Source organism: Caloenas nicobarica, chromosome 1, assembly GCF_036013445.1.
Source record: "Caloenas nicobarica isolate bCalNic1 chromosome 1, bCalNic1.hap1, whole genome shotgun sequence".
NCBI lineage: Eukaryota > Metazoa > Chordata > Aves > Columbiformes > Columbidae > Caloenas > Caloenas nicobarica.
The window spans coordinates 87,716,537-87,741,018 of NC_088245.1; the positions used below are offsets into that span (position 1 = coordinate 87,716,537).

General features: G+C 47.8%; 1 protein-coding gene and 1 non-coding gene across 7 annotated transcripts; both read left to right on the top strand.

The window, feature by feature from the left end:
* Window positions 1–2: 2 nt before the first annotated feature.
* On the top strand, window positions 3–23,470 carry CHD4 (chromodomain helicase DNA binding protein 4). 6 transcript variants are annotated; one of them, XM_065641112.1, is made up of 41 exons: window positions 3–23; window positions 809–854; window positions 1,869–2,030; window positions 4,031–4,158; window positions 4,355–4,546; window positions 4,937–5,055; window positions 5,497–5,738; window positions 5,825–5,952; window positions 7,348–7,483; window positions 7,919–8,100; window positions 8,250–8,489; window positions 9,453–9,656; window positions 9,764–9,969; window positions 10,192–10,323; window positions 10,626–10,722; window positions 11,093–11,284; window positions 11,372–11,572; window positions 12,552–12,689; window positions 14,770–14,891; window positions 15,011–15,184; window positions 15,508–15,649; window positions 16,126–16,257; window positions 16,367–16,484; window positions 16,713–16,837; window positions 17,126–17,363; window positions 17,533–17,705; window positions 17,864–18,044; window positions 18,145–18,231; window positions 18,379–18,485; window positions 18,568–18,701; window positions 19,215–19,359; window positions 19,543–19,708; window positions 20,100–20,209; window positions 20,449–20,584; window positions 20,846–20,923; window positions 21,044–21,181; window positions 21,278–21,386; window positions 21,708–21,840; window positions 22,806–23,001; window positions 23,116–23,291; window positions 23,365–23,470. In XM_065641112.1, exons 3-41 carry the CDS (start codon window positions 1,934–1,936, stop codon window positions 23,446–23,448), a joined length of 5,838 nt encoding a protein of 1,945 aa, XP_065497184.1. In that variant the 5' UTR covers window positions 3–23; window positions 809–854; window positions 1,869–1,933; the 3' UTR covers window positions 23,449–23,470. The 6 variants fall into 6 exon arrangements, with proteins under 6 accessions (XP_065497184.1, XP_065497104.1, XP_065497412.1 ...); XM_065641032.1 differs by lacking the exon at window positions 3–23 and having other exon boundaries at window positions 759–854; XM_065641340.1 differs by lacking the exon at window positions 3–23 and having other exon boundaries at window positions 759–854; window positions 23,387–23,470.
* Window positions 19,736–19,875, top strand: LOC135984654 (small Cajal body-specific RNA 11). Its single transcript, XR_010605699.1, has one exon. It is a non-coding gene; the product is annotated as a small Cajal body-specific RNA 11 (non-coding RNA).
* Window positions 23,471–24,482: the final 1,012 nt, after the last annotated feature.

A 24,482-nucleotide genomic window follows, 5' to 3' on the forward strand; every position in this document is an offset into this window, starting at 1 on the left:
CAGGGCGCCGGGGCAGCGCGCAGGTGGGGCGGACGGGGCGGGGCGGGCGCCAGGGTGGGCTGTGGGGGGCGGTGGCGGCGCGGGGCGGGCGGCCGCGGGTATTATGGGATGCCTGGCTGGACGGTGGCTCCCGGCGACTATTATGGGATGCCTGGCTGGGCAGGGTGTGGGGGGGTGACTATTATGGGATGCGCGCCCGCGGTGTGACTATTATGGGATGTTCTGGGGGTTACTACAGCGTGTGTGTGTGTGTGTGTGTGTGTGTGTGTGTGTGTGTGTGTGTGTGTGTGTGTGTGTGTGTGTGTGTGTGTGTGTCTCCGTCCGTGTCCGGCTCGAGGGACGTGCCTATTATGGGATGTCAGGCCGGGCGGCGCGCGCGCGGGCGAGGGGCCGCGCGGCGGGGGACGAGCTGCCCGGCGCGGGGTCCCGGGCGAGGACGGGGGGGGGGATGAGCGAGTATTATGGGATGCCGGAAAGAAGGGGTGCGAGCGTGGGGAGTATTATGGGATGTTTCTCGGAGCGGGTCGGGGTGGGGGGGGGGGTGCTGTATTATGGGATGTTCTCGGCGGGAGGGGTTATTATTATGGGATGCCGGGCCAGGCAGTGAGTGGGAAGTTCTGAGGGGAGGGTGAGTATTATGGGATGTCTCGGGTTGGGGGGGGGGAGTTGCCGGGGAGACGGAGGCGGGGCCTGTTGCCAGGGTCCCAAGGCATATTATGGGATGGAGGCGGGAACGGGGCGGGGCCTGGCTGGGTTTTTAGCCCTTTAAGAGGCGGTGCCGGGGTAGGAGCCATTTTCCCTTCAGCAGCTGCTGCAGCAGCGGCGGCGAGAGACGAGCGAGGGTCTGGAGCCGGGTGAGGATACGGGAAGGGACGAGGGCGGGCAGGGCCTTCCGTCGCCTCTTGGGGCATCTCTGCTGGTGGGCGCCCCCCTCCGGCGGGCGCCCCGTCGACCCCCGGCCGCAGCTTCCCCCCGGCGCCGTCCCCCTTGCCCGGGCGGCCGCAGGACGTTTCTCCCCTCCCCCACCCGGCACCGCGCCGGGGAGCGGCGGCCCCACCGGTCCCCGCAGCTCCGGCCGGCGCCTGCCGCTGGGCCCCCGCCCCGTTGCCTGTCCCTGGGGAGAGGCGGCCCCTCGCCGCATGCGAGCCGGACTTCCCCGGCCCCGCCCCGCGCCCCCGCCTGGGAGACCGTGGCCCGCCGAGACGCTGCCCCCCCCGCCCCCTCCCGCCGCCCCCGCCCTGCGCCGCGCAGCCCCGCTCCGGGCGGGGGCGCGGGTGCGGCGGGCAGCGGAGCGGGGCTGCCGGCGCCGCCGGGCCTGCCCTTGCCTTTTGTGTGCGGCCGGCGGTGAAGGAGCGTGAGGGCGACGCCGGGCTGCCTCTCCGGCCGCGGCTCTGTCAGCCCGGGGCCGGCGCGCCAAGTTTGGGCGGGCGAGTTGGGCGCTGCCGGCAGCGCCAGTTCCGCCGCTGTCCGCCGTACCGGGCCCCGAGCGGACTGCCCGCTCCCTGCCGCGGCTGGCTAGCAGCCTTCCGGCTGGCCCAAGGTCTCCTATGGAAGCCTTGCTGCCTTCTCCCAGCCCAAGGTTGAAATAACCGCGGGCACCCGGCTGCGGAGGAGGGGAGAATTTTCCTGTAGGACAGCTGTTTTGGTGTCCTCGTCGGAGATGAGTTGCTGACTCAGTTTAATATCTAGTGTCTTCAAAGCCCGCTTCATCACAACTCTAAGCTGATACTTGCTGCCAGTGTTTCTGTAAGCTCCAAATCCAGCGAAGTTGCTGTCTAAGCTTTCTCATGGATCCTCTTGGTAGCACTATTGCTTGGGAAAACTGAGTTCGGTGCTACTATAACTTTCTCTTTTTCTTTTCTACGAAGTACCGGCTTGACTGGCGAGAAGACGACGCCCTGTATAAGCCCAGGCCTCCCTTAGTTTGGAGGACATGGCATCGGGCATTGGATCTCCGTCGCCGTGCTCAGGGGGCAGTGATGATGATGAGATGGAGATCCTGTTGAACAACGCTATTCCCCAGCATCTAGGTATGGAGAGCCTGCACGGCATGCATGTGAAATGGGGATGATGCTGGTCTCAAGCTGAATATGTGAAATAAATGATGTGCAGGGGAATGTCAGTTTTTTACTATGAGTCACATATGTGTTTTTGGTTTTGGTATCCGAATCCTAGGGTTAATTTGAAGTGTGAGGCTCGTGGCTTTGTGTCAGGTGGAGCTGACTTTGTTCCAAGCTGTTGCAGGTTGTCAGGGCTTGTGCTTTGAGGAGGTGTTAAGGGGTGGAGGCACAGTGTCCAGTTCTGATGAGGTACCAAAATGCCTGTGAGTTTCATATTTTGTGAATGGAGGCCAGCGGGTGCAGTATGTGAAAGTGCAGGGTGCCTGACTTTCCTTCATCTGGGAACTCCGACCGGCTGATGTCCAGAGCAAAGTGCCTTGGGCTGTTGCGTGACCCACTTTCCTATGTTACCACACCCAATTATTGAGGTTTCTTGTTCTTGGTTCTTGCTCCATGCTGCTTGCTCACCTTTGCTTTTCTTGTAGTCTTTGTACCTTGCCTTTTCCCCTTGTGTTTGCATCCTTGTCATCAATATGAGACTTGGGTTAGAGCCCTGGGTACTCTTCTGTTTGGGGCTTTTTTATTGTTGCTGCTGTTGATAAATTGCCCTGTGGACCTACATCTCGATGCCCTGCTTTTTTGTGAAAAGGAATAATCTACATCCTGATGTGCTGGTCTGTAAGACAAGTTTGAGTTTTCCTACCAACTCATGGTGTGGTGTTGTAGTGTCATGTAAGAGAAATGTTGCAACTGTAAAGGGAGAATGTTGTGGGCTTTTTGAGGTTTTGTTTGTTTGGCATTTTTTCTTAAGCTTTGAGTCTAGGGGTTTCTGGCACCTCTGAAATCTTAGGCAGAAAGGGACTGTCTGTAAGCCTTGAAAGGAAAATCTTGGTGAAGAAAGACTGTTTAAATCCCTCCAAACTGGAGAGCTTTAGGTAATGTGTTGGAAAGGATGGGACACCAGAGACTCTAAACTGGAGCTTGGGGGAGAAGAAGTGGGATCCCTGAAAGGCCTGATATTGCAGGACCCTGGGACCGAAGAGGCATCCATCGCTTGGGAATATGGCAGAGGCCAGGCACAGGAACCCAGGTTCTGAGGGCTCAACCTCTGCCATTTCACCCCTGGCTGTGGCAGCTCCTCTGACCTGTGGCTTCCTCCATCCTGCTCAGCTCCTGTGGTCAGGAGGCCATTTTCCCTTGGAGGGAGAAGGAGCGACTCTGGCTGTGTGTGGTGGGCGGGGCGGCGGGGGAGGGTGGGTGGCCGGCAGGGCTGCGGGAGCAGCCACAAAGGGAAGGGCTGTCTGGCTGCCCCTGCCCCTCGGGCGGGGGACAGGCAGGGAAGGGGGGCGCACAGATGGGAGCCTGCGTGGTGGGGACCTGGCATGTGTTCCTCTGGCTGGGCAGTGAGCTTGCTAGCTGTTGGTGCAGAGAGAAGGGGGTTGGGGGAGGGTTGTGTCAAATCCCTGTCGGAGCTGCTGAGTTAACAACTTTCCTGTGGAGAAGGAAAGTAGTGGCTTACTGGCCTGTGTATGTAGGATACTCTCTACCGCCGAAGAGGCTAGACAGCTAGGGGTTTCTTTCCCGGATGCCCATGGACTGAAACAGTATCCTCATCAGGTTCTCAAATGTATTCACTGTTTTTGTTTCCTTTAGATGTGGCTATCTATGCTATGCTATTTCCTTTTCTTGGTGGGCTATGGCAAACTTCTGATCCCCAAGATCTGAGTGTAACTCTGCTTGGAGGAGGAATACTGTGGGAATAGGTGGTCTTGGGGGGCAGAGGGAAAACCATGTGAAGTGGTAACTTATGATTACCTAGTATCTGTTGTGAACAGTAACAGAGTAAGCTGTTGTAAACACTTTTATGTTTGTAAGTGTGTAACAAGATGTAGACAAGTTTAGTGATCTCTGAGAAGTGGACTATATGCTGTTTGGGGTTTGAATGAGACATGTCACATCTTTGCCTTCAGAGCCTGAAGAAGAGCCTGAGGAAGAGCTTCTGTCAGAGGCTGAGACACCCAAAATCAAGAAGAAGAAGAAGCCCAAGAAACTAAAGGAACCCAAAGTGCCCAAGCTCAGCAAGCGTCAGAAGAAGGAGGTAAGGAAAAGGATTTCTAAGGTCGCACTCTAAAATGGGGATATATGGGATGAGGGTGCTTACTGTCGTTGTTGGCCTATGGCAGCAATCCTTTGTATGAACCCTCTAGAGCCTGGGGAGAGTGCAGCGTGTAGTGTTTATCCAGAGTATTTTCTCACAGTTGCCTGATCTTCTCTCTCCCTCCCTCCCCCCCTAGCTGGGGGACAGCTCTGGTGAGGGGAATGAGTTTGTGGAGGAAGAAGAGGAGGTTCTGCGCTCTGACAGTGAGGGCAGTGACTACACTCCTGGAAAGAAGAAAAAGAAGAAATTAGGGCCCAAGAAGGAAAAGAAAAATAAAGCCAAGCGCAAGGAAGAGGAAGAAGAGGAGGAAGAAGATGATGACTCAAAGGTGAGAAGCTACCATGCTGACTGCTTGCTTCTCATTCCCATGTATCTGATTTTGGGGATCATTGTGCTCTCCATTTCTGATGGCACATGGAGTTGGGGCTGTTCAGTCTCTTCTTCCTCCACTAGACCTGCTTGACTTGACTGCTCTTCCACCTTGCATTTTTTCCCCTCTTCTGCCTTAAACATCTAGAATGTATGTTGAAGCCAAAGACCTTTCCCACCTCCACTGATGTTCTGTTGAGGCTGTGTCCTGTGGCAGTGATAAGTGGACGGGGGAAAAAAATCCCTTGATCCTGACTGACTGGATCATCTGTAGATGCATAACGTTCTACTCTTTCCTACAGCAGAACTAGAGCTCTTTCTCAGAGTTGCTGTGATTCTCTTTGCACAGGAGCCAAAGTCATCTGCTCAGCTCCTGGAAGACTGGGGCATGGAGGATATTGATCATATCTTCACAGAGGAGGATTACCGCACTCTCACCAACTACAAAGCTTTCAGCCAGTTTGTCAGGTAAACTGCAAGCCTGCACTTGGAAGGAATCTGGAGGGAAAAAAAAAAGAAGATTGGACAAGGACTAGGTTCCTTGTTTTTGGAACCTCAGAGTACATTAGAGACACTAGTGTCCTACTTAGAGCAAAACCTGAAGCAACAGTAAAATAATTGATCCACATCTTTTTTTGTTTTCAGTGGTCAAGATGATGCAAGTCCTCAGTCCCAGTCCCCTTTCTTCACTAGTATGCTAAATTCCATTTCACTTTCCAAGCCCTTGAGCATTTGCATCCTCCACACAGAGTGAAGGATGGGAGTGGAGAGATTCATTTGCTAGTGAGATCAGAGATAAGAAAGGAATGTAGTTTGAGATAGAGGTGCTGATGGGGGTGGTAGTGGGGAGGAATAATGATCTAGATTTCAGGGTGGTTCAATAACTTTTCCTTCCTTAACTGTATGCAGGCCACTTATTGCAGCAAAGAACCCTAAAATAGCAGTGTCGAAGATGATGATGGTACTGGGAGCCAAATGGAGGGAGTTTAGCACAAACAACCCTTTCAAGGGAAGTTCAGGTGCATCTGTGGCAGCTGCTGCAGCTGCAGCTGTTGCAGTAGTGGAGAGTATGGTGACCAATGTGGATACCGTCCTGCCACAGCCCCCTGTAGATGTGCCACTCAGGAAAGCCAAGACAAAGGAGGGCAAAGGTGAGATGAAGAATCTGACAGGATGGTAGAGAGTGAGTGATGTCAAGGCAATAGTCTTTCTGACTCGCAGGCTTCTCTGTTCCTAGGACCCAATGCCCGGCGGAAGCCGAAGGCCAGTCCTCGTATTCCTGATATCAAGAAACCTAAAACAAAGAAGGTGGCACCTTTGAAGATCAAACTGGGAGGATTTGGCTCCAAGCGTAAGAGATCATCAGTAAGTGATGCTCCTTTCTTGACCTGAGGAGGAGGTGATGATGTGCTGTTAGGTTGGTGCAAAAGGAATCGCAGTTTTTGCATTGTTGAAATTTGCCATTTGATATTGAAATACGTTCTTAAATGTGGTGGTGTTATACATCATTTTAATGCACTTTTCTTGCTTTATTTTGTTTTGCTACTGACTTATTACTTGCTGTTTATTTTATATTTATTTTAGACTGTGGAAATTATGTTAGACAAAAAGCAAATTCGAGCAGTTTTCTTATTTGAGTTCAAAGCAGTGGAGACATCTCAGAACATCAACAATACATTTGGCCCAGGAACTGCTAACGAACATGCAGTGCAGTGGTGGTTCTGGAAGTTCTGCAAAAGAGACAAGAGCATTGAAGATGAGGAGCGTAGTATCTGGCCATGGGAAGTTGACAATGACCAGTTGAGAGCAATCGTCAAAGCTGATCCTCTTACAACTACACGAGAAGTTGCCGAATAGCTCAACAGTGACCATTCTACGGTCGTTTGGCATTTGAAGCAAATTGGGAATGTGAAAAAGCTTGGTAAGTGGGTGCCTCATGAGCTGACCGAAAATCAAAAAAAAAAAAAAAAAAAATCATTGTTTTGAAGTGTCATCTTCTCTTATTCTGTGCAACAACAACAAACCATTTCTGGATCAGATTGTGACATGCAACAAAAAGTGGATTTTCTACGACAACCGGTGACGACCAGCTCAGTGATTGGACTGATAAGAACCTCTAAAGCATGTCTCAAAGTCAAACCTGGACCAAAAAGAGGTTGTGGTCACTGTTTGTTGGTCTGCTGCCAGTCTGATCCATTCCAGCTTTCTGAATCCTGGTGAAACCGTTCCATGTGAGAAGTCTGCTCAGCAAATTGATGAGATGCACCGAAAACTGCACCGCCTGCAGCTGGCATTGATCAACAGAAAGGGCCCGGTTCTTCTCCCTGATAATGCCCAACTGCATGTCACACAGCCAATGCTTCAAAAGTTGAAGGAATTGGGCTGCGAAGCTTTGCCACATTCACCTGACCTCTCACCAACCGACTACCACTTCTTCAAGCATCTCAGCTTTTCGCAGGGAAAATGCTTCCACAACCACCAGGATGCAGAAAACGCTTTCCAAGAATTTGTTGAATCCTGAAGCACAGATTTTTATGCTACAGGAATAAACAAACTTATTTCTTGTTGGCAAAAATGTGTTGATTGTCATGGTTCCTATTTTGATTAATAAAGATGTGTTTGAGCCTACTTATAATGATTTAAAATTCACGGTCCAAAACTGCAGTTACTTTTGCACCAACCTAATAGAAATGCTGGTTTGTGTGTCTGCTGCCCCCAGCATGTGTGCCTGAGTAGCATAGCTTTTTTTTCTTACCTCAGAGTGAAGATGATGATCTGGATGTGGAGTCAGACTTCGATGATGCCAGTATCAATAGCTACTCTGTTTCAGATGGATCTACAAGCCGAAGTAGCCGCAGTCGCAAAAAACTCAAAGCTGGGAAAAAGAAAAAGAAAGGTATCAATGGTTACTGTCAGTTGAAGACAGAAGCACAGCGAAGTGTGTAGGAAGATTAGAGGAGTGTCCGTGCAGAATTAGAATGTTTAACAACATACTTGAGGGAGGAGAATTGTGAAGGAAGAACCTAATATTATTTTTGATAAGGTAAAGGTTTTCAGGAGTTCTTTCTCAGCTTGGCAGGGGAACAGACACAGTGCTGAGTTTTCCTGGTCTCAACTACACCTTTAATGGGTGGAAGGAGGCAAAATGGGCCTTGTTTTACTCCTGTTCCAGCTCTTGCTCCCTGCCCTGTTTACTTGTATAGGCAGAGCAAGAGTTTTGGGTTCTGCTTCTCTATATCACTACGCAGGCTGTTGGGAGAGTACCTTCCCTTACTGTAGGAAGCCTGTACCTGTGGCTTGTACTGCTGTAACTCCTCATCACCATCTGCAGGTGAGGAGGACTCCACGGTGGCTGTGGATGGCTATGAGACTGATCACCAGGACTACTGTGAGGTGTGCCAGCAGGGGGGAGAAATTATATTGTGTGATACCTGCCCTCGTGCCTACCACATGGTTTGCCTGGACCCAGACATGGAGAAAGCCCCAGAGGGCAAATGGAGCTGCCCACACTGCGTGAGTACTGGATTTCTCCAGACTGTGCAAGAGATCATGGGGTGGGGATGTCAAGTGACTTGGGGCTGTTATTTTGTGGTAATAAAATAATCATAAATAGGTGATTGTTTGGTTTGGAATTTTGTTTTTCTGATTTCTCTTTCCTGTAGGAAAAAGAGGGCATTCAGTGGGAAGCAAAGGAGGATAACTCTGAAGGTGAGGAAATCTTAGAGGATGTTGTGGGGGATGCTGAGGAAGAGGATGACCACCATATGGAGTTCTGTAGAGTCTGCAAGGATGGAGGAGAGCTGCTGTGCTGTGATGCCTGTCCTTCATCCTATCATATCCACTGTCTGAATCCCCCATTGCCAGAGATTCCCAATGGAGAGTGGCTGTGTCCTCGCTGCACTGTGAGTTTCTGCCTGTACTGTTCTCCTATTGCTACAAGAGATGATTGATCTAATGCCTTTGGATCATCGTATTTTCCTGGAAATGCTTAATCCTAGGAAGACTCCATCTCTTCTCCCACTTTAGTCATAAAACATCAAGGCCTGGCTTTTTGTGGACGGATTGTGCCTTGTTGATTGGCTTTCTCTCCGGACAGCAGAAGGGACAGAGTTACTGCCATTGAGACTCATAAGGTCTGCCCATGTGCGGAGCAGTTGGGCAGTTTTGGGTCCAGGATGCCAAGGCTCAATTAATTTTCTTGGATCCTGTACATATGTAAAAGGAGGAGAGTGAGTGTGAGCCTATTCAGTGCTTAAGAAAAATACTTTAAACTGATGCTGAGCCAAACAGGTTTTTCACACAACAAGCTCTGTAATGCCAAGCCCTTTAGAAGTAGATGGTTGAGAGAAATGTGACCCTTTTCCAGGAAGTTCTTGAAATTAAGTATTATAAAGTGGTATTAGGTGCTTTCACTAGGTGATAAGGACTGTTAATGTGATGAACAAAAAAGCTGCTTCAGGACATATCCCTGTGCTGGGATATGTTTTCTGTACAAACTTTCATTGGAGTTGTAGTTGGATAGTCTACTGGGCTTGTCAAGCCTAGCAATTTCAGTATTTCATGTAGAACTACTGAATTGGTGTGGCCCTGGGGAGACAACTAAATTGAGATAATGGATTCAGTTTGAGGTTGTCCTAGGAAAAAAACAAAACAAAACAAAAAACCAAACAAACTGGAGAAAGCTCAAAGAAATGCTGGAGATTAGAGGACAAAAGCTTCCAGGTCCAAAAAGCAAGTACCATCTGTATAGCAAAGCTATAACTAAGGAAGGGAACTGTAACTCTGTAATACAGTTTCTACTCCTCAGTTGCTTGTATGTTAGAATATGTGCACTCTGATATAACAAGCTCAGTTTAACTTTTCAGTGCCCAGCTTTGAAAGGAAAAGTGCAGAAGATCTTGATCTGGAAATGGGGTCAGCCCCCAGTTGGTCCCCCACCACCACGTCCACCTGATGCAGACCCTAATGCTCCTCCGCCTAAGCCTCTGGAGGGCCGGCCTGAAAGGCAGTTCTTTGTTAAATGGCAGGGCATGTCCTACTGGCACTGCTCCTGGGTGTCAGAGTTGCAGGTGAGTGGAGAACTCTAACCACACATCATAAGGGTGGGTAGTTGGGGGAAAATATTTTAGATAGTTGGGGTGAAAACACCTACTGACTGCTTCTGTCCTTACTCCAGCTGGAGCTGCACTGCCAGGTCATGTTTCGTAACTACCAGCGCAAAAATGATATGGATGAGCCACCCTCAGGAGACTTTGGAGGGGAAGAGGAGAAGAGTCGAAAGAGAAAAAACAAGGACCCCAAATATGCTGAGATGGAGGAGCGCTTCTATCGCTATGGGATCAAGCCTGAGTGGATGATGATCCACAGGATCCTTAATCATAGGTAGGGGGAGGTAGCAAAGAGGATTTTCAACAAAGACCTTAAGCAGGGCTAAAGAAGAGTGAATGAGCTGAACTGCAGTATGACTGGGGGAAACTGTCGGAATTCTTTTGTTGGTATGACAAACATTGTTTTTATGTTGCTTCATTAAAGGATCCTTCTCCCATTTGCGTGGGTGAATACTGTAGTTTCACTGTGCTTAAGACTTACTGGTTTCTTCTGCAGTGTGGATAAGAAGGGGAATGTCCACTATTTAATTAAATGGAGGGACCTACCCTATGACCAGGCATCCTGGGAAAGTGAAGATGTGGATATCCAAGATTATGACCTCTACAAGCAAGGCTACTGGAATCATAGGTGAGAGAAGTATCTAGAGGTGGTGTTCCTTTGTCTTCCCTCAAGAGAAAATACTGGACTATGTCAACCACTAGCACTAACTGGATTAATATCTGGAGATAGCCAAGAAGCATCTTCTTGTTGCTGACTCCTTATTCCTTTGAGCAGGGACCTTGTGCTGCTGTACCAGTTCATGAAGGTTCCAGCCTTGTTCTCTTGAGCCTATCTGAGTTGGGTGATTGCCGTTGTATTCTTTGCAATAGTTTTTTCCTTGATCTGTTGCAAAAGCCATTAAACTTGCATATTCTTCTGTCTCTGCATAGGGAGCTGATGAGAGGTGAAGAGGGCAGGCCTGGTAAGAAGTTAAAGAAAGTGAAGCTGCGGAAACTGGAAAGGCCCCCTGAGACTCCCACAGTAGATGTAAGTTACTCTTTATTGCTTAGGAGCAATTTGATATAGCTGCTTATTTTGGGGAGGGAGGCAGGAAACTGAAGAGCATATGGTTTTGAGTTCTTTCCTGGCCCAAAGAATTAATGGGTTATAGAGCATGCAGACAAAGGCCCACCTTCTCCATTGGGTGAGACACTGGCTGGCTCTTGGTGAAAGGGTTTTACAAAAAAAAAAAAAAAGCTTTTTGGTGGATACCTTTGGCCATTTGGGAGTTTTGTCTGGTGCTAGTCTGGTTGAGAAGTCTCATCTGCACTGGGGAATATATGGGTGACTAGAAAAGGAGTCTTGGTAGCTGTCTAGCTAAGGTAAAGGATGTCAACTCTCTTCATTTCTGCCATAGCCAACAGTGAAATATGACCGGCAACCAGAGTACCTCGATGTAACAGGGGGGACCTTGCATCCGTACCAACTGGAAGGACTGAACTGGCTGCGCTTCTCTTGGGCCCAGGGCACAGATACAATCTTGGCTGATGAGATGGGTCTGGGAAAGACTGTGCAGACGGCCGTGTTCCTATATTCCTTATACAAAGAGGTGAGAGCTGGGAGATCACTACCCAGGGAGATTCTGCCTGTGTTAGTGATTGCACTCATCTAATGTTTTTACTGACTCTGTTCATAGGGCCACTCAAAGGGTCCCTTCTTGGTGAGTGCCCCACTGTCCACAATCATCAACTGGGAACGAGAATTTGAGATGTGGGCCCCAGATATGTATGTAGTGACCTATGTCGGGGACAAAGACAGCCGGGCCATCATCCGTGAGAATGAATTCACTTTTGAGGATAATGCCATACGGGGAGGCAAAAAAGCATCCAGAATGAAGGTACAGAACTCTGCTGTAACACAAGCCTGAACTGAAAGAAGAGATGCACTAGACTGGCTTTCAGCAGCTGAGATTCACATGCTCTGATGTCTCTGGGAACCGATTATACCTGTAGTTTCCAAGGAGAAATAACTACGAATTGACCAGTGGGTTTTTAGACTCCTGCTCTAGACTGTTTAAACACTCCTACCAGTCTGAACTAATTCAGTACTGGAAAATGGGTTGACTGAGGTAATAGTGACCCTAGGCAAGTCCCCCTCTCCTACTTAATCTGTGAAGTTGTGCATCGTTTTGAGATATCTAAGTCAATCTCGGAGTTGCCATTGTATGAAAAAAGGCAAACGTACAAAAAAAAGTATGAATGTCTTAATCTTTCTGAGGAACTGACTGACAGTGAGGCCATACAGAGACATCTGAGAAATAGCATTCTGTGCCCAGAGAGGAAGAAGAGCCTGTTCCTCGGTGGCTAGGTTTTTTTAGGACTTTAGTCTTCCTAGTAAAAGCAAGACGAGAGCTAAAGCTTTTTGTGTGACAGAGAAATAGGACTCCTTTGCTTCTTTTGAAATTGAGCTGCATTAAGTGCTAACAGTAATTTAAAGTTCCACAATAAACTACTTATCTTTTTAAGTCTTAGCTTTTTGATGAGCCACTCCTCCAAATCTTGTTTCTGTAACATGCCTCTACTCGCTGATTATTTGTTAAGCTTCTCGGTTACAATATTTGGCAACTGTCCGTAAGTAGCAGGTACTGAGAGAGTTGAGGAGACTTACATGTGTTACGAAGAGAATAATGGGAAATTAAAAGGATAGAATGGTTTGGGTAGTATTTTGAATCTTGTGACAGGAATCTGTGGGTGTAGAAAGTTTTTGTGATGTTTGACCAGGCAGGGCTCATCAGAATAACTTAGAGAAATGCTGCATCTACTTTGTCATGGGGCATTCCCTGATGCCATTACCATGTTTGTCCTTTTCCTTTGCAGAAGGAGGCTGCTGTGAAGTTCCATGTGCTTCTCACCTCTTATGAACTGATCACAATTGACATGGCCATACTGGGCTCTATTGACTGGGCCTGTCTCATTGTGGATGAAGCTCACAGACTGAAGAACAACCAGTCTAAGGTACAGGAAAGCAGAGGTCGTTTATTGGCATGGTGCATGTTCTGGGGGGAAGGGGCAGTGGGTGTACAAAAAATTAAATATCTGCCCCTAAGCACATAAGTTTCTCTTAGTAATTTGTTCAATAGTAAATCTGCTGTGTTACTAGAAAAAAAAATTATCATCCTTCCTTTGGAGGTTGATTATCATTGACAACAACTTCACATATCACTGGTTAAAACAGCTTTCTCTCTGGGTGAGCAGGCAATTGGTGTACACTGGTAAACAGAAAAACCTGGATGTCATTGTTGCTCTCAAATACAAACTGGCTTCTCTGAAAGCAGATTGTATATCTGTACCACCTCTCTTCTGGAAAGGCTTACCATAGTGAGCATGAAACAAGCATCATGAGCACAATTATCCTGCTTCCAGAGTAGGCTTGCTCTCTGCATTCAGTTAGCTTTGTAGCAGAACTAATTAGATGTTATAGAGATGGGAGAGGTGGGCAGAGGTGTTTAAAAAATGGCTGGGTAGATGCTGAAAGCCACATAGCTGCTTTCTTATGAGGCTGCACCTTAATTAAGCTTGTTTGAATTCAGTAGACTTGACTGTACTTTCTTAATCCAGCCCCTCCCTAAGACCTTGTACCTTAATTCTGGTATTGATTTGTCTGTCTTCAGCTGTGTTGTAGTGCTCAGTATGCTAAAAACAGTTGTTGTTGGATATACGGTTTTATAGGGACTGTATAAGACAAAGTTGCCTCTTTATTTCTCTTTTTTTAATTGTTGTTTAAATTGCTTTGGATCTTGGTGTGAGGTGTCTTTCCAAGACATCACAGCTGTGCTTGCAGTCCAAGTTCTGGATCTATTTTTTATTGTAGGCAGTAAGACTGGATGCCATTCTATGCTTAGCATTGAAATTACTGGAAGTAGTAATGAATGCTTAGTAGTAATATTCATTAATTGAAAGAGGATGTAAAGGCTCAAGGTTACATTATGACTAATAGTTACAATTGGTTATCCACCAAGACCGTTAAATCTACCTTTTTCTAGAGCAGTTTCCTGTCCCATAAGGACAGCTTCAGGTGCTTGCAAGACAGGTAAAACACACTTGGCAGATTGCAGTTATCTACCAAAGTTTTGCAGATATAATCAGTAACTTCCATATTTTATTCCAAAATGAGAATGTTTTTTGACTGTAACTATGTAGAAAGATAAACCCCCGTGGAGGCAACTAGAAGGATCATTCTGGTGTGATAACCGAAACATAAGTGATAGTGGGTTTCTCTTCTTTCTGTTTGTGGGGTTTTTGTTGTTTGCCATCTACAAGCTACTTTCATTAAGTTTGACCTTGTATCATGCGAAGTGTAAAATAAGTAAAGAAGTGGCCAAGCTCATGTATAAATTACTGCTTTATTGTCAATTTGTGCTGGTGAACATGGTACGCTTGTGCTTTTCAGTTCAGTACTTCAACTGCTCGCTACTTACATCTGGAATTATTTCATTGTAACCAGCACAAATTACCTTAAAGATGTGCTGGCAAACCCTTAGCTCTTTTTCTCCTCTGCTTGTTCAGAGCTCTGGAATATTGCCAGGATTGATATGAATAGGATGAGTGACTTAGCTGTTTCTAGAATTCTCAAGGCAGTGTAGTTGTAAAAATGTGGAACACTAACTTAGCAAGAAAATATACATAGTATGGCAGTCTCAAAACGACTGGTGGTCTGAAAGGGCTTGTAACTTACCAGAGCAAAGGAAGCCTACCAGCACCTGAAGGCTTGTAGGATTTGCCGCAGTCATGTTTTAGCTGTGCAGCACAATGATCAAAATGAGATCAGTCTCATGACCCTGACTGAAATGTGAACTACTTGGAGCTCTTGTCCAAACAGCTGATGTCCTCCAAATTGAACCGTAGCTTGATGTCAGCTTTTTTTATCTAGGGTATTTTTTTTTTGTAGGCCTATGACTTAATAAGCCTTTGACATGTTTGTGTGTTTTGTTTTGCGTGTGGTGGTTGGTTGGGGTTTATTTGTGGTGGTGGTTTTTTTTGTTTGGTTGGTTTGGGATTTTTCCCCACCATTTCTTCTCTGCTCTCTATTTCCTAGTTCTTCCGGGTGCTGAACGGTTACTCCCTCCAGCACAAACTGCTGCTTACAGGAACTCCCCTGCAGAACAACCTGGAAGAACTGTTCCACCTGCTGAACTTCCTGACACCAGAGAGATTCCAGTATGTCTTGCAGCGCAAGTCAGCCTGCCTGTCTTGTTGTTCCTATCCTCTTCCTTGTTTTTTGGTTTTTTTCTCTCTGTTTCCTTTGTGGCTCTTTCTGAGTGTCTGTTTCTCTGCAGTAACTTGGAGGGCTTCCTAGAAGAGTTTGCAGATATTGCCAAGGAAGACCAGATCAAGAAGCTGCATGACATGCTGGGCCCACACATGCTGAGGCGTCTCAAAGCTGATGTTTTCAAGAATATGCCATCGAAGACTGAACTCATTGTCAGAGTGGAGCTGAGCCCCATGCAGAAGTGAGTGTGGGGATGAAGAGAGCACCTGCTGTTGAACTACTTTTGCTCTGTTCTGCTGTTTCAAAGAGGATGCTAAAACAGCCTCATCCTCACTATAGGGCTCTCTACACAGTAGATAGGAGGAAGATTTCTTGCTGCCACTACAGCACAGGGAGATCTAATGCTGTACTCTGATCTAAGGGATAGAGAGGTGGTGAATGTCACTGGCAGAGCCTGGGTAGCTGGCAGGTAATGCCAGGACTTGTGCAGAGTTTAGCAAGAGAGTATGTTAGTCATTCTCATGAAGGATGTCTGAGTTGTCTTTTTTTTTTCCCCCTTTTCAGGAAATATTATAAATACATTTTGACAAGAAACTTTGAGGCACTGAACGCACGGGGTGGTGGTAACCAAGTCTCCTTGCTCAATGTTGTTATGGATCTGAAGAAGTGCTGTAACCACCCCTACCTCTTCCCTGTGGCTGCTATGGTATGTCTAGTCACTTATTCTATGTACACAAATTGCCTGCTGGCTGTTATCAGGGAGCTGGTTAGCTCCCTAGTGAAGGATGGAGGGGTTCCACTTCCTCTCTTTCTGCTTCTGTTTTTTCATCCTGTCTTTTTTGTAGACCCAAAATGCTGGAAGGCCTTTCCTCTTCCAGTATCTTTGTATGACAGGTAGAATCTATCTTGTGACTCATGTAAGACAGTGAAGACAATAAGAGTAATGGACTTAAGTCAGTAGAAAGAGGAGGGCATCTAGGAGTCAAATTGCAACAGAAGAGGCACAGGGTAGCACTGATGTTTGTTTCTTATAAGTAGTGCTACATGTTGTGGCTGTGCCGTGCTGAATGACCAGAAATGAGTCAGCATCTGATGAACACAGCTAGGCACTAAGACCAAGCTACATCCCTTCAAGCTGTTTTCTTCCTCTTCCCCTTATTCTTTTTCTCTTTTTCTTCTCAGGAAGCTCCAAAAATGCCAAATGGCATGTACGATGGTAGTGCTCTTATTCGGGCCTCTGGAAAACTGTTGCTGCTGCAGAAGATGCTAAAGAACCTTAAGGAAGGAGGTCACAGGGTGCTTATATTCTCTCAGGTATATGGGGAAAAACATTAAGGCTGGGAATTCTTTCTTTGAGAAAGCAGGCTGTTGATCCAGTATCCCTTTGCCTCTCACTCTACTGCGGTGTTTTTCTGGTGTGTAGATGACTAAAATGTTGGACCTTCTAGAAGACTTTTTGGAACACGAAGGGTACAAATATGAGCGGATTGATGGAGGAATCACAGGGAACATGCGTCAGGAGGCTATTGATCGTTTCAATGGTATGGAGTCTCTGACTTTCTCTGCAAAAGGAAAACTGCTGCCTTGTATGTGCTTAGTGGTCAACGTGGGATTGTTGTGGCCCAAGTCTTCCATTGCTCTCCTGGAATCTTAAATTAGGAGTGATTTTTCTGCCCACTCCCCACCCCAAGTTATGTGGATCTGATACAAATCCTTGTTTGAGTAATGCACTTTCCCTTGTTTACTTTTGTTCTCTCCTTTTATTGAAGCTCCTGGTGCTCAGCAGTTCTGCTTTCTGCTTTCTACTCGAGCTGGGGGTCTTGGTATTAACTTGGCCACAGCAGATACTGTGATTATCTATGATTCAGACTGGAACCCCCACAATGACATCCAGGTGAGTCTGAATGAGACCACTCACTATGGAGTAATCCTGAGGAAGCAGAGAAACAAAATCATCATCAGGAGTGAAGGAATGTGACACTTCTCTAGAAATATACAAAATTAGAGCAATGAGGATGGGTAGAGTGGGAAATGAAAGAATGGAGGGTTCTTCCAGGGCCCAGCCTTCACTAATATTAAGAGCCAACGTGAAGGTAACTGGAAAACTTGCTGGAGGTGGGTGGGGTGTATTGGACTACTGCTTGTATAGCTCTGGACTGTTCTGAGCACATCTCTTTTCTAGGCCTTCAGTCGTGCACACAGAATTGGACAGAACAAGAAAGTGATGATATACCGCTTTGTGACAAGGGCCTCAGTGGAGGAGCGTATCACTCAGGTGGCCAAGAAGAAAATGATGCTAACTCATCTGGTAGTGAGACCAGGGTTGGGCTCCAAGACAGGCTCCATGTCCAAACAGGAACTTGATGACATTCTCAAATTTGGCACTGAAGAGCTCTTCAAGGATGAGGCTACTGAGGGGGGTGAGTGCCTGAGAGTAGAACTGAAGGAGGTGGGGAGGTCTGGCTCCTTGTTTAGTGAGCAGCTGTAGGCACAGTGCTGGTTATAGCTCTTCAGAGAGGTCTAGGGTGGCATTCCTTTTCCTAGTCCCTTGAGATCCACGTGGCAGCTGTGTCTATTCTTTTCCCGCAGGGGATAACAAGGAAGGTGAGGACAGCAGTGTCATCCACTATGATGACAAAGCAATTGAGCGTCTGTTGGATCGGAACCAGGATGAAACAGAAGATACAGAACTTCAGGGCATGAATGAGTATCTCAGCTCCTTCAAGGTGGCCCAGTATGTGGTTCGTGAAGAGGAGATGGGGGTGAGTATGAGGTGGATGTCAGCTAGTATCTTCTGCTGAATGATGTAGGATCAATTAAGCAAATTGAGCTCTGATGCTTTTAAGGGCAAACAGGCATATATCTACTTAGGCTGGGATTTGGAGTGTAGGGCTCTAAATTTATTACCCTTCTATGGCAGGAGGAAGAGGAGGTTGAACGAGAGATCATTAAGCAGGAGGAGTCAGTGGATCCTGATTACTGGGAGAAACTGCTGCGTCACCATTATGAACAGCAACAGGAGGATCTGGCCAGGAATCTGGGCAAGGGCAAACGTATTCGCAAGCAAGTTAACTACAATGATGGCTCACAGGAGGACAGAGGTACAAATCCGCAGGAACATGAGGGAGAAATGGGTGTAAGTACATGTTGCTGGGAAGTAATGGAGTAGCGTCTCAGGCTCACGTGCTGTTTTTCTTTCAGACTGGCAGGATGACCAGTCAGATAATCAGTCAGACTATTCAGTTGCTTCTGAAGAAGGAGATGAGGACTTCGATGAGAGGTCTGAAGGTAAGTTCTGGTGAAGCCAGAGTTCTTGGGTCACTTACTCTGAGTGTGGGAACAGCTGGATCTTGATTTGGGTCATTTATACGCTTTGCTGTTCTGCCAGGGAAATATTCACACAACAATATGCTGTGCATTGTCTCTTCTCCTTAGCTGCATTTCTCTCTTCAGCAGCTCGTCGGCCTAGCCGCAAAGGCCTGAGAAATGATAAGGATAAACCTCTGCCTCCCTTACTTGCCCGTGTGGGAGGGAACATTGAGGTAAGTAGTACCAGGGTAGGTGTTTGCATCGTAGCTGCTTCTGTATGGCTTTTGCCATATGTGTCTGTCTTCTCCATTCTAGGTCTTGGGTTTCAATGCCCGCCAGCGGAAAGCCTTCCTCAATGCTATCATGCGCTATGGAATGCCACCTCAGGATGCCTTCACCACTCAGTGGCTTGTTCGGGACCTCCGTGGCAAGTCAGAGAAAGAGTTCAAGTGAGTCTGCAGTAGGCAGGGATGGAAGGTTGGCAACATCTGGTCGCTTTGGGGAAGAAAGGGAATTGAGCCTCTTTTGGCTTTTCCTTAGCAATGACATCTTTTCCTTAATGTATTAGTTGATTCTTTGTGGAGGAATAAAGTGTAAGCTGGGGAGAGACTAGGGGTTGTTCCTAGTTCTCTTCCTTGGACTAGACTTGCCAGTCATCAAAAGCAAATGCTTTTAGAGGAGTAGCATGGCCACACAGGCATGTAATGAATACTTTCCCTGAGTCCTTTTTGGCTTTATGGCTGTTTCTGGCTCAAGACTCTGAGTCAGCTGTGTGTCCCTTATGCATGTAGTAATTCTGTCAGGAAATACTCTCTTGAAAGGAGGTTGGAACCCCAGAACTTGTGTTACTACAGGTTAGGAGTCTTGGGGTGATTTTCCTTATCTGTTGGAAGAGATGTGATAATGTGTGTCTCTAGCTAACCTGGTTTATAGTCTAACTGCTTGTCTCTTAACTGCTACAGGGCCTATGTCTCGCTGTTCATGCGTCATTTATGTGAACCTGGAGCTGATGGTGCAGAGACCTTTGCAGATGGGGTCCCACGGGAAGGTCTTTCTCGACAGCATGTCCTTACTCGCATTGGGGTCATGTCTCTCATACGCAAAAAGGTAGGTGCCTAGCAGACCAGTGTAGCCTTCACTGTCTATACAGCTTGTAGTCACTGGAGTCTTGAGCTAGTGAGTTAATCTCCTTTCAGACCTATTTTAGTTGCGTGCTAAGTGGTCTGTCTCTTCTGGTTTGAGAATGAGCTTTGTATGACTTCCAATGATATGTCTTTCTATCTCATGCAGGTGCAGGAATTTGAGCACGTGAATGGCCGTTGGAGTATGCCAGAACTGGCAGAGATAGAGGAGAACAAGAAACTTTCACAGCCAAGCTCGCCCTCTCCCAAAACTCCAACTCCTTCAACACCAGGGGATACGCAACCAAATACACCTGCCCCTGTCCCTCCGCCTGGTGAGAGCTCCTCTCTTGCACAGTCCTGTGTCCTGACCCCATCCTGGCTGTTCCCCTCACCGGACCTGTGGTGGTGGGGTTTAGGGGTGGACGCAGATCAACTTACCTCTCATGTTAGGAGGGCTGCCAAAGACATGTGTAAGCCCTTAAAGGCAAGAGAGGACACTAACTTTCCTTGGATAAGCTGACATCAGTAAGAGGAGAAGCCCTGCATTTGTGCTGAGCAGGAAAGGGAAGGGGGGGGTCATCTTGAGTGGTGTTGGTCCTATTTTGATGGGCCTAATCTCTGGGAGCAAAGGAGATATGTGCTTAGTAACAGAGAGGGGAAGACCTTACTGATTGGCTTCTCTTCTTTTGTCTGCTGTGCTGCTCTGTGGTGGGTAATACACAGAAGAAGGAGTAAAAGTAGAAGAAGGAGCCAATGCAAAGGAGCAAGGAGAGTCATCTGAGCCAGAGAAAGAACTCAATGCCTCTGCTACTGAATCAGAGGTCCCTATGGAGGTGAGTGCTGGGTTGCTTGTTTGCCTCGTGCAATTGCAAATGTGTCTGCTTCTGCCCCCTCTTCTGTGTTGTTCAGCTGCTGAGACAGAGGTGTGTTCTTGGAATGATATTTAAAGATAATTCTCAGGTCCTCAGAACTGGCCTGACAGTTTTGTGCATCTTTGCTTTCCAAACTGCTGTGACTATCTTCTGTTTCCATGCACTGCTTCACCTTGCTTCTCATTGATTTCTGTCCTCAGCAATGTGTCCAGCCTGTGGAGACACCACCACAGGAAGCAAAATCCCCGGTGAACCCCACAGAAGCAGATGAAAAAAAAGTAGAGGAACCAGAGGTGAAGGAAAGACCAGATGAGCCAATGGAAGTAGAAAGCAAAGGTATCTCTAGGGACATTGTTAAATACCTTGAACAGCGATTAAACCCCACTTCCTCCTCAAGTACTACTTTTCCGAAAGTTGTATCTTGTTTGCTTCAGCACTTCATTGTAAAGAAATGGGATAAATGTAGACAATTAGTGGGGCTTTTCTCCAGGACTTTCAACAAGGAGTTAGGGAACAGTAGTAGGTTTCACAGGCTGCAGAACAGAACCTTGGGCTTGCATGTTGCCCTACATCTCATGTTCCCCTTCTCTCCTGCAGCTGATGTGGAGAAAGTGGAAGACAGAGCAGCGATTGAGAATCCCCCGGAACCTCCTATAATCACTCTGGATGAGAAAGGTGAGTCAGGAGATCGTAGTTCTATTCTCTCCGTTAAGTCCTCTCCTGCAAGGATTCCTTGTGGGTTCAACTTGCTGGGGTATCTGCCATGTTCTTTCTAATAATTTCCTGTGTATACAGATGAGAAGAAGGATGATGATAAAAGAGATGTGGTGATGCTGCAGAATGGAGAGATGCTGAAAGAGTCAGTAGATGAAAGGCACAAGAAGGGAGTAAAGCAGCGCTTCATGTTCAACATAGCAGATGGTGGCTTCACTGGTATGAGAAATCTTTATATGTTTGAACTTGTTTATATGCCCCTGCTTGTGTTCGTGAAATAACTTTCAACTCTTCTGGTGTCTCTTGCCTTTCCAGAACTACACTCCCTGTGGCAGAATGAAGAGCGAGCTGCAACTGTCACAAAGAAGACCTATGAGATCTGGCATCGGCGTCATGACTACTGGCTCCTTGCCGGGATTATCAAGTATCCTTACTCTGCCAGTTCTCTCCCCTTGTACATAAGCTGTCACGGTGAAGGTGACTGTCCTGGGTCTCACTGGAGAACATTAAGTGAGAGAGTGCTTTATCCTCTTTCACAAGAGTGAAAGAGATGGTGGGAGGAGGTGTTTCCTGCCAGCATAGTTAAGACTTAGCAGGACATAGTTCTCATTCCTCTTCCTTGGGTCCTGTTCCTCCCCTTTCTGCACCCCCTTTCCCCACCCCCTCTTGAGAACTGCATCTGCCTGGGCTGTGTATTCCCTTGTTCTCACATTGCCTTTGTTTGCCTGAGCTCATCCCATCTCAGTCATGGCTATGCCCGTTGGCAGGATATTCAGAATGATCCACGTTACGCCATCCTCAATGAACCCTTCAAGGGTGAGATGAACAGGGGTAACTTCCTGGAAATAAAGAATAAGTTCTTAGCAAGGAGATTTAAGGTAAGGATTTCTCTTCAGTGTGATAAGGGTCTTTCAGCCAGCTGGACCTCTAAGAACAAGAGCTTGCCATTCTGAGTTTCTGCTAAGAAAGTGAAGCCTTCTGCAGTGCCTTTCTTTTTGGGGGGAGTGGGAGGTGGGGGAATAAGCAATATCTCTCAAGATCATGCAGTAGCTCCATGATAGGAACTCTCTTTACTCTAGGACTGGTATTGAGGAGCTTGGTTCAGTGCTCTCCAATTGTTTACTGAACAACTGGTATGCGGGAGGCTTATAGCTCAAGTGGCTGTTTCCATCACAGCTTCTGCTTGGTGTGCAACAGCCTACTCAGTGTGCCTAAGCAGCATGTAGAACCACCATATGAATTGGTGAAAGGGTTGCCTTCAGTCTGTGCTGCAGCCTATTTGGGAGTGACTGTAGCTTAGTTCTGGGAGTGATTTAAGACCAGCCCAAATCAATGCCATGTAGTTCTCAGTCTTGGGGCAAAATGTTAGTTCAGTGTAGTCTGATCAGTTCTGCACTAACAGGATTCAAACTGATTTCTCCAAATGTCCCTGCATGCTTAACAGTTTTTAGACTCCGTATGAGCATGGGATACTTCTCACTTGGATTCAAAGAGAAAGCTCTATTCCCTTTGCTCTATAAAGAAAGTAAAATAGCAATCAGCTTGGTCTTTAAAAAGAATCTGAGGAGGAATGAGAATCCTGCAGAATTTATAGTAGTCTTCTATTAAACTAGATGTAGCCTGGTTTTCTTCTGTACGTGGCCTAGCCTAATGGAGTCCTTAATTGTTTTGGGCTCTTTAGGCTTTATTCAACTTAAATAGAAGCTGGGGAAAGGAGGTTCAGCTGCAGGATCTCACCTCATGAGATAGTGGAGAGCTGGATCAGGAGAGACTAGGGGTGCAAACACGCTGCTTTTCAGGCAACTGCTAAAAGACTTTTTCTCATTACTGCCACATCTTGCAGCTCCTGGAGCAAGCACTGGTGATTGAGGAGCAGTTGCGGCGAGCTGCCTATCTGAACATGTCAGAAGACCCATCTCATCCATCTATGGCTCTGAACACACGTTTCGCAGAGGTGGAATGCCTGGCTGAGAGCCACCAGCACCTCTCCAAGGAGTCAATGGCTGGGAATAAACCAGCCAATGCCGTGCTGCACAAAGGTAATGCAGTGTGTTAAATAGGCTGGGATAGGTGTTCAGCACCGCTGTCCACTCTGGTCTTTTCCCTGTGGGGTGTCCCTTTTCTCTCTGAACAGATGTCCCTTTTGCTTCCAGTTTTGAAGCAGCTGGAGGAGCTGTTGAGTGACATGAAGGCAGATGTGACTCGTTTGCCTGCCACCATTGCCCGTATCCCCCCCGTGGCAGTGCGCCTCCAGATGTCAGAGCGCAACATCCTCAGCCGGCTGGCCAACCGCAGTAGTGAGCCCCCTCCGCCACCCCCTCCCCAACAAGTGCGTACCCTCTCAGGGGAGCGGGGACTGCATGGGGAAAGCTGAGGCCCATTGACCAGCCGTTGAGTCTCAGATCGTCTTCTCTCGCCCCACAGGTGGCCCAGCAGCAGTGAGTCACTGGCCCAGTGCTGTTGACCTTTCAGCCAAGCTGAAGTGACCCCTCCCCCACCCCACACCCCTTCACACTCTACCCCTCTGCCTGACATTCCTGACTGGGTGCTGTTTCCCTCCATGGAAGCTGCTGCGCAGGTCTCAGGAAGGAGAAGAATCTCCTGCCTCCGCAGCCAGCCCGTTGGAGCAAGGAGTGTGCTTAGGAGAGAGGGGGATGTATGATGGACTCTGTACATAGTGACTGGAGGCCACAGCGCCATGTCTGTTACACGGAGAACCTGGCTGCGTTGCTCGCTGCCTCCGCCTGGAATTCCAGTTTTTGTTTTTAATTTTATTTTGAGTTTGTTTACTAAGAAGAGTGCACAGGTGAGACCAAGCAACAGCCAGGACAGAGACAAAGCTACCTCCATCAAGATCCTTTTTAATACAAAAACTGACTGGACTTGTCCACTAATAAGCAGCTTGAAGACAAAAACAAACAAAAAAAAAAATCAAAAAACAGAGCAAAACCTTGGTAAACTGAAAAATAAAGTTTCCTTGTATTTTATTTTGTTGCCTCTATTTAACAGAAGAAGGGTGGGGTAAGTACTTCCCCTAGTTACCTTTCCCTGCACAATTCCTGAGGAGTCAGGGATGTCCTTTTCCTGCATGCAGCAAGGTTTGGTGTATCCCATGCCTCTATACATTCTTGCTTCCTCCGTGTATATGCTGCAAGCCGCACTCCTCTACTGCCTGCTTCTCCTTACCGGCCCGCAGCTGGAAGCAGGGCCGCTCCACCCCTACCCGGGCTCGGGAGGGGGCGCTGGGGTCCGTAGCCTCCCTCAGCAGGAGCCCAGCCGCCCTTTGGGGCAGGGCCACCTCGACCTCCCTCCCTGTTCTGTTGCACTTCGTCGAGCTGCTGCTGCGGGCCCCGAGACGCGCGTCCAGGCTCCTGCGCGGCCTCCTGCCGGCGCGCCCCCGTGACGCCGTCACCGCGCAGCTCCGCCCCGCGCCTGGCCGGGCGTCTGACGTTCCTGTCGCCGAGCCACTCAGCGAGCAGGAGCGGCGGCAGCAGCCAATGGGTGGGGGCGGGGGCGGAGC

Excerpts from the sequence above, each read along its gene's own strand:
- CHD4 (XM_065641112.1), top strand. The coding sequence starts at position 1,934 with ATGGCATCGGGCATTGGATCTCCGTCGCCGTGCTCAGGGGGCAGTGAT. Across the intron at positions 8,101-8,249 it reads AATGGAGCTGCCCACACTGC|GAAAAAGAGGGCATTCAGTG; the intron begins GTGAGTACTGGA and ends TCTTTCCTGTAG. Across the intron at positions 19,709-20,099 it reads TGCCCCTGTCCCTCCGCCTG|AAGAAGGAGTAAAAGTAGAA; the intron begins GTGAGAGCTCCT and ends GGTAATACACAG.